Source organism: Hyperolius riggenbachi, unplaced genomic scaffold (assembly GCF_040937935.1).
Source record: "Hyperolius riggenbachi isolate aHypRig1 unplaced genomic scaffold, aHypRig1.pri scaffold_342, whole genome shotgun sequence".
Classification (NCBI taxonomy): Eukaryota; Metazoa; Chordata; class Amphibia; order Anura; family Hyperoliidae; genus Hyperolius; species Hyperolius riggenbachi.
In genome coordinates this window covers 41931-51136 of record NW_027152553.1, presented here as the reverse complement: position 1 = coordinate 51136, position 9206 = coordinate 41931, and the positions used below count along the sequence as shown (strand labels likewise).

General features: G+C 45.6%; 1 protein-coding gene across 1 annotated transcript in view; it reads left to right on the top strand.

Moving 5' to 3' along the window:
- Positions 1-2165: 2165 nt before the first annotated feature.
- The window catches only part of RNF19B (ring finger protein 19B), a gene marked incomplete at its 3' end in the record, with an annotated part of 28417 nt that continues 21376 nt past the window's right edge, over positions 2166-9206 (top strand). Inside the window, exon 1 of the mRNA XM_068264970.1 lies at positions 2166-2788. Within this exon, the coding sequence (XP_068121071.1) occupies positions 2301-2788 (488 nt within the window). The remainder of the gene's footprint in view (positions 2789-9206) is intronic.

The following is a 9206-nucleotide window of genomic DNA, read 5'->3' as shown; positions in this document are numbered from 1 at the left end:
GCCTGAGCGGCGCCCTCCGGTGGTAATGGACGAGCTGAGCTCGTCCATACCGCTAAGGAGGTTAATGATTACCACTATTCAAAGTATCTATAGAAGTGATTATTATGAGCACAGGACCAATAGAGAGCTATTGCTACGCCCCTGAGGGCGGCCTGTCCTTGGGTAGACCGAGTGCCTCCAAAGCGCACCCCAAGCAGAAGAGAGCAGTCTCTAAATGATCGATCAGAGACTGCTAATGGGGGGGGGGGGGAAATGCGGGGACTGTGAGGAGAATGGGAAGTCTCTATAGGACCCAGAGCCTTCCCTCTCCTACGGTAAGTATCTGTGTTTTTTTGTTGTTTTTTTAATTTCGCTTCAGATTCCCTTTGAGGTTGCAAAGAGAAGAATGTGAGTAACAAAGCCTCTTGCCCTATGCAGCTATTTATTCTTGTTGCAAGGAGGAAGAATACAGAGAATCTCACAGCCACTGTATTCCAAAACAAAGTACAGTTTTGTTGCTAAAGGTACATACACATGCTCATTTACTGCCGCTCACAGGGATTGGTACATGATCCCTCGAGGGACAGTTTGTGGCCAAGTTCTGTACAAACATGTCACTAGATTAAAGTCAAGCAAGATGTTCTGTAGCTATTGAGGGGAGAGAAGGGATGACACATATATAACGATGGAGCGGCTTCAAGTGGGAGAGGTGAATAGAACAATGGCCTTGGCCATCGCATGGCTGAGATGATCTGGCACTCCTGATCTCTTGGCAATGCTTCAGAGCCATCACACACACACAAGGTATATTATAGGTATATTATTGGCAGAGGTGGCCCTGACCAGCGGTCTTGGTTGACAACCGTCTAGTGTGTGTGTGCACGAGGCTTATGGCTAAAAAGAGATGCAATCTGAGCTTACTGTCACTTTTGGAAATTCTTAACTTGGCTGTAGATTAAAGTGGAAAGATCCATTTTTAACACCACATCAAAGTGTTATTTTTGAAATCCAGACCACATGTACTAAATCATTTGTGACATACCCAATAGAGATGCTTGGAGATGCAACAGGAAATTTGGGCGTGAGCGACGATATGGAAAGAGCACCACCATAGAAAAGCCAGGATTAGCTACAGTGTAGGGAAACTTGGACGCTCGAGGCTATGATTAGTGGGAATTATGGGCACCCAAGGCCACGTACAACGACAATCAGATTAAATTTAGGTGTCCAAGGCTGCGGCAATGCAGCGGTAATAAAGTAACATTTGGGTGCCCATGGCTACAGATAAAAAAAAGTCGGCACTGGAGCTATCCGCTATGAAAATTGTAGTTAGTTATCGGTAGCCTTGGGCTCCCAAATGTAACTTTAATACATCTAATCATGGTTTTGCCACAGGGGAGGTTAAGGGTCTCAAACTCTCACAACTGCTCACTGCTACCTGGTAACTGCTTGTTGCTGCCTGGTCACTGCTGCCTGGTAACTGCTTGCTGAGCATACAGCTCAACAGTCTGTGGAAAAGGGGCCTTAGTAAATCCAGAAATGATTTGAGATGCTTTCAAGGCTCACAGTGGTCATTAATGCTGTCCATCCGGCGGCTCGATCCCCGCCGCCATCCGGATCGATTCCTTCCCGCTCGTCCCCGCGGACGCTTCTTTATCTTCTGCTCGGTTCCCCGCTATTGTCCGCCAGCGGGGATCGAGCGGGGAATCAATCCGAAGGGTCATCGGACCTGTCGGAAATTATCAATAGAGGAGTAAAATTTAGTGAACGATCGACCTTCCAATAAATGCGATCAGAAGAAAAACCCATAAATGGGACAGAAAATATACTCAAATATAACCAATTAAATTATTTCAGACAGAATTGATCCACAGAATGGATGGATGGAACAATCGACAAATTGATTTGATTGGAAGTTTGATAATGTGCAAAAATTGCACCGTAAACAGGCACCTTTACACTGCTGAAGACATGTTGACCATTTAGGAACATTGCAAGGATTTTTCTTACGCCGTTTGGTATCTATGTGTTTGTATTGTTTTATTACAGTAAATATTTTGAAAAAATACAGCACTACTGAATACTCCAGCTGCTCAGGTCGGTTTTCATACAGTTGTGCGCAGTGCCATCAGCTAGGCGGGGTTTGGCGGATACGTAATACAGTACGTAAGGCTGCTTTCAGACAGAGCAGGAGTTGGTGTAATCGCGCACGATAGCTGTATCGCCTGGGCGTAGCGTTGCCCAGCTGTGCGGTAAACGCCTGCGCACTGGCAGCCTGGAGTCTCTTCACTTCCTGGTTAGAAGTCTGCAGTGGTCGTACGATGACCGAGGGCTCTGCGGAGCCGCCTCCCTGTCCAGGGGCCCGGCGCCGCCGGCTTCTGCTGTCACTGCCCAGCGTCTTCCCTGGAAGAAGCCGCCCAGTGCCAGAGACATCAGCAGTGCCATCACCACCCCCTTCTCCCCCTGCAGTGCCGCCCTCTCTTCCACCGCCACCTTCTTCTCCGGGCGGCCAGGACTCGCTGCTTGAGTGCCCGCTATGTCTGGTCCGTCAGCCTCCCGAGGAATTGCCCGAGCTGCTGAGCTGCAGACACCGCTCCTGCCTACGCTGCCTGCGCCAGTATCTGCGCATCGAGATCACGGAGAGCCGTGTGAACCTCCGCTGCCCCGAGTGCGCTGAGCGCCTGAGCCCCCAACATGTACGAGCCATCCTGCGCGACCCCCAGCTCACCCGCAAGTACGAGGAGTTCCTCCTGCGCCGCTGCCTGGCTGCTGACCCGGACTGCAGGTGGTGCCCAGCCCCGGACTGCGGGTGAGGCTGGGTATATGAGGGAAAGCTTATTGCTTTTTACAGGCAATCAGTGCAGTAGTAGTAGTGTTTTTCATAATGTTCGTTTTAAGTGGAAATATTCAATGTTTCATAGAATGGGGAAGAATAAGAATATCTGTAAAGTTTTTATTACGACACCTGACATGGGGAGATTTCCCTTTTCTGTTCTTGGTGACCTTGCCAAAGAACTGGTAAGTACTACAGATGATATCTCTTTGTATATAGATATCTCTCAAATCACTTTTAAAATGAGCTAATCTGGTTTGAGAACCATTTACCTTACAGTTGATTATGGGATGAAGCTGACAGGTATCAATCATTGCAGATCTGATCACTGTAGTCCTGTGCAAAGTTCTGTCTCAGCCTAGAACAGTTGACACTAATTGCCACTCAAGGGAGGTTGCCTAGATCAGTTTTGAACTAAACAACCCCATTCCCACTCTGCTTAAAGGAATCATCAGGCAAATTTAATAAGAAAATAAAAAAACAGATTTAGGCCTCTTTTCCACAGACTGTTGATAGGCAGTGAAATGCTCAACTCTCTCAACTGCTCATTGCTGCCTGGTAAATGCTTGCTGAGCACACAGTTCAACAGTCTGTGGAAAAGAGGCCTTACTTACCTGGGGCTTCCTCCAGCCCCTGGATGCTTGTGTGTCCCTTGCTGCAGATCCACTCTCAGTGGGATGCCAGGGGTCCCCTCCATAGCAGCTGCTGACCTGGCAAGGTCGGCAGCTACTGTTCCTGTACAGAGTGTGCCTGGCAATGGGAGCATAAATGTTGCCAGGAGCGTTCTGTGCAGGCGCATTAGCCACCAACCTCTCTAGGTCGTCAGCTGCTACAGAGTTGACCCTGGGCAAAGTGCTAAGAGCAAGGGACATACAGGGGTTGGAGGAAGCCCTAGGTAAGTATTTTTTATTAATTTTCCTGATGTTTCCTTTAAATTTAACCTTGGCCGAAGCCCATATACAAAATCACATACTTGGCTAAGAAGGGGGAAGCCTCTGGATCCTAATGAGGCGTAGTGGTCCCTCCAAAGATAATGCGCACCTTTACAATATTTATCTTACTGTCTGGTTTCCCCTTGTGCTGTTCTAGACAAATGATTTAAAGGGAACCTAAACTGAGAAGGATATGGATTTTTTCCTTTTAAAATAATACCAGTTGCCTGACTCTTCTGCTGATCCTGTGTCTCTAATACCTTTAGCCAGAGCCTCTGAACAAGCATGCAGATCAGGTACTCTGACTGAAGTCAAACTGGATTAGCTGCATGCTTGTTTCAGGTGTGTGGTTCAGCCACTACTGCACCCAAAGAGATCAGCAGGGCTGTCAGGCAACTGGTATTGTTTAAAAGGAAACATCCATATCCCTCTCAGTTTAGGTTCCCTTTAAAGTGGACCTGAACTCTTGCACAGAACAGAAGGAAAAGAGAGAAATGCACCCTCTATGTATTTAGAGAGTTTAGCCTGTCTAATTCCCCCTCTGTGTCTAATCACAAGTGTAATTTGATTTCTCAGCTTTGTCAGCTCGGGAATGTCTGCAGTCCTCAGCAGAGCAGCTAATGTGTAAACGCAGGATGATAACCCTATGTCTGCTTTCATGAAACCAGGATGTAGACACACTACAGATTTATTGTAGTATTTGTATCAGCTGTAACAAAGAAATGCTTTTCTTTAATGGTTATTATGCTGTTGTTTATCTTTAGAGCACAGAGGAAATTCTGAGCTCAGTTCTGCTTTAAAGTGAACCTAAAGCCACGCAAAAAAAATGAGATGCACTCACCTGGGGCTTCCCTCAGCCCCCTGCAACAGATCGGTGCCCTTGCAGCCCCACTCCAATGGTCCTGGACCCGCCGGCAAACACTTCCGGTTTGGCAGTCACCGACCGTCAGGCATGGGAACGCAAATGATTGTTCGTGTTCTCAGCCTGTATATCGCCCCCTATGCGTTCCCTTTATGCCTCCTGGCCGCAATAACAGCATAGGGGGCGAACGGGCTGGGAACGCGAACAATCACTCGTGTTCCCATGCCTGTCGGCCGGTGACGGCCAAACCGGAAGTGTTCGCCGGCTGGTCCTGGACCATCGGAGCGGGGCTGCGAGGGCACCGATCGGCTGCGTGGCTTTAGGTTCACTTTAAAGTTTTTCTTACACAATAGTGCATTCTTTTAACAAAGGTGGCAAAAGCCAAATGCTGGGAATATAGGATGACATTTTTTTAGGCAGATTTACTGACATATCAATTTTGTGTTTGATTTTCATTCACTTCTATGAGAAAATCGATCACAAAAACGATTGAATTCAGATTGGACCTGTTGGAAATTTTCAAGCTATCTGCTGAAAAACTCATGGTGTATTCCCAGCATAATGTTGCAAGTTGGTGGCAGCTTCCAATAAAGGAATGAGGCTGCTGTCTTCAGTAAGGAGCTTTTGAGTTCTGAGTTTCATAAGACATTTAAACCTTCGCACCTGTGGGCCGTGGCAAGAGGGTGGGGGTGAAGTTGTCACCCTTATCTCTGGCTCTGGTAGTTGCCTTCCACGCCGCGTTCCATCACTCCAATACTTCCTCCTTCAAATCTCGAGCCAGCCTTGTGCATGCTAAGATACAGTGTGCGTGGAGGCTCACAACGTGAATCTGAGGGATGTGTGACCTGGATAAGCAGAGGGCCAGAACTATAAGGCTGCTCAGATGCTACCTTACTGTCTATCTGATTTATTTTTCTATTGTCTCTTTAATTGTTTAAATTGTGCTTTAATATAGTTCCAAAACCCCTTGCAGGGGAAACTGGAAGTTGTGCAAGCAGCTAGTGGTGTCTTTGACTCCCTCATTCTCTTCTTTCTAATAACTTTGAAAGGGCCTGCTGTATCCATTTCACCTTCAGTAAATTTTCTATATATAGTGTACATGTATCTATGCTGTACAAGTCTTTGTTAGTTAGGCCTTATTTCAAAGTCCGCGCTGCAGACAATGTAGGGAGCTGTCGTGACACACGATATTGCGTTGCTAAGTGATTTTTGCCAAAGTGGTTACGATCCTAAGCAACGAGGCCTAAAAGCTCATCTCCATCTCAAGACTTGTCATTTTCCTTTACAGCAGTATTATCCCTGGGTGTGGTGCTGCTGATGGGAGTTATAGGCCCTTTGTGTTGCTGTATGTGAGGAAATGCTTCCTCTAGTGCTGATCACCAGTGGGAGAGCATGGTGGCACCTGGCAAAACTGACTTCTGCTGGAGATTATATATATACCGCATTTAGGAGCCATTCCCACTGTGTATCAGTTGCGTAGTAGAATAATTCTGCATGTGAACTAGCTACCCATACAATTCTTTGGGCCTTTTCTCAACTCTCCGTTGCGACTGATCGCTACATGCAGGCTTTCAGTTAACGTGTATGTTAAAAGTCCATTGCAGTTCAGACACAGTACATAGTGTGAATCCAGCCTTGGGCTGGTAGAGACGCTTATTGTATATTTGGTTTTGCAGAGCATTTCCATACTTTTTAAACATGTAGAAAATAATTCTATCTACTGCAAAATTATGTGAAATCTGGCTGCATAAGGCTGAAAAACAGCCTGGGGACTCAATATTTTACTTTTTTTGTGTGTGGAAAAGATAAAAAGGAGGTGCATATGCGGGTACATGTGACCCTAAAATTTATTTTTCTTGGTACTTTTTCGTTAGCCGAGCGCATCCACTAGGTGGTGATAAAACTCCACCAGAATTACATCTTTCCCTACTATCCATGGCGGCATGGAGGGGGAATAGTATTACCACCACCTAGTGGATGCGCCTGGCTAGCGGAAAAGTACCTTTTTCTGTATACACCAATGCTATTTGTGCCTTTGGCCCTGAACACAGAATAGAGTAAACAAGTATTTAAAAGCGCTGGTATGCTGAAGGCCGTAGGGGATCAGTTCTTTCTACTGCTCCATGGAGACAGCTGTCAAAGGAGTACTTTCAGCTTGCCTCTAGAGGTAGCTTATGCAACTGTTTGGAAAAAAAAATCATTAAAGGGACTCTTGATAGCAATTCTAAATTTAACCATGTATCTTAAGGTTGCCACGGAGAAAGCAATTGTCCCAGTAATAACATGCAGGTTTGATTCTGTCTGTAATCTGTTTCCATGCATAAACGATTGGCAGTATTGATGGATATCAAAGAGAACTATAATGCTGGGTACACACTATGAGATTTTCTGGCCGATTTACTGCCAGATCGATTATTTCCAACATGTTCGATTTGTTTTCCGATCGATTCCCAAGCATTTTCCGATTGATTTCTTACTAAAGTGAGCAGAAATCGATCGGAAAATTATCGGAAATCAAATCGAATGTGTTGGAAATAATCTATCTGACAGTAAATCGGTCAGAAAATCTCAGTGTGTACCCAGCATAATGCCTGATGCACACAATGAGATTTTCTGGCAGATTTACTGCCAGATCGATTATTTCCAACATGTCCGATCTGATTTCCGATCTGCCAGAAAATCTCATTATGTGTACCAGGCATAAAATTAGGGAGCCATAAAATGTTGATGATCTGGCAGTGGAGTAAGCAGTGGATCAGTTGTTTTTGTTCTGGTCAGGTTTTTGCCACAAGTGGCACATTTCTTGCCATTGGTTGATCAGCATATCTGGCTCATAGTATCCATCTTTAAATTGCATCAAACTGCTTATGATCAAAATATGTCACTCTATAGGAAAGTACCTTTTGTGAAGAGCTAAATGGAGTTGAAGCAGAAGGAGGAATAGGAGATGGGGAAGACAAATCAACTCCAGTGCAACTTGTGCTGTGGCACTGGCATACATATTTTTTTATTTTTATTAGATCTATGTCTAAATTATTCAGCAGGAGTATATATGTGTCTAGGTAACTAGGATTACTTTGCCAAGAAGTGAGGGAAAAATGTAATGCAATCATTAACCCACACATATGAAATACACCAAACGTTACCCCACATATGAAGCACAGCGAATGTCCTCTCTGGCCTGGTGCACACCAAAAACCGCTAGCAGATCCGCAAAATGCTAGCAGATTTTGAAACGCTTTTTCTTCTTTTTCTGTAGCGATTCAGCTAGCGTTTTGCGGTTTTGTGTAGCGGTTTTGGTGTAGTAGATTTCATATATTGTTACAGTAAAGCTGTTACTGAACAGCTTCTGTAACAAAAACGCCGGCAAAATCGCTCTGAACAGGCGTTTTTCAGAGCGGTTTGCGTTTTCCTATACTTAACATTGAGGCAGAAACGCATCCGAAATCCAAAAAATGCCTCACACCGGGAGGATTCGTTTTTGCAAAACGCCTCTCACTCTGGTGTGCACCACCCCATTGAGATACATTGACCAAGCGGATCCGCAGCCGCAAGCGGCTGCAGAAACGCTGAAAAAGCCGCTCGGTGTGCACCAGCCCTCTGTGAATGTGCCTCTGACCTCCTGCTGCTCAATTTGGTCTCCTTGTTGGTCTGGTACAGGCCTCGCCCAGCACATAGCCATTGCAGCCAGGAGTGTGCTGGGGATGTGCAATCTGAAGGGGCAGGTCGGAGGACAGCAGAAGAGACTGTAATAGCTCATAAGGAGAGGCGGAAAAAAGTTTTACCAATGTCCTCCACACTGTACCTTACACCACTGCACACTGAATCCCAGCCAGGTCTCTTATGGGCTGCTGGGGTTGGCCCTGAGAATAGAGTGGCACTGCACAGCACCGGCCTAGCTGGCCCTGATTGGTTTAGAAGCATTAGTTAGATATATTTTGTCTCCAGCCACCTCAAGGCTCCTTATTGCATCTGGCCTCCCCTCCGTCTTGCTGTAGCCCTGACAAGTAGATAAAAAAAAACTTACATACGGGGCCCAAGCAATGGGTACCGCAGAATCACAAGTGCGCATGTGTGTAATAACCCAGACGGTAGAGATAATTAAAGGTGCCGCCCGACTCCTTTCTTCCCATTGCTTTGGCCCCATATGTAAGTTGTAAGTTCTCGTTTTATCTACTTGTTTGCTTTTAACCTATGAGGAAATGAATTGCGGTCTGCACTTTGCATACGTGCTTTTGTTCTCTGTCCAATTGGAAACAGTTACTGCCTGGCTAATCCCTGGGATCTGGAGGTTACAACAAGACCTTTATCTTGGAACTTGCAGAGTGACCTTTGATTCCACATTGTCAAGTTACAACCTTATGTTTCTGTCTGGAAAGCCTTTATCTTATTGTCGGTGATGATATGACACCTTGTATACTTAAAGATTCTGCATTGTGCAATGCTACGTGAGGCCTGGAACCCACTAGGAGTGCTTTCCTGAGCGCTTTGTGATCTTAAAAAGCTCTTGCTAATGTAATGCTATAGGTGTGATCCCACTTGAGCGATGTGATTTTATAAAAATCCCCCATAGATTTGCATTAGCAATAGCTTTTTCAAA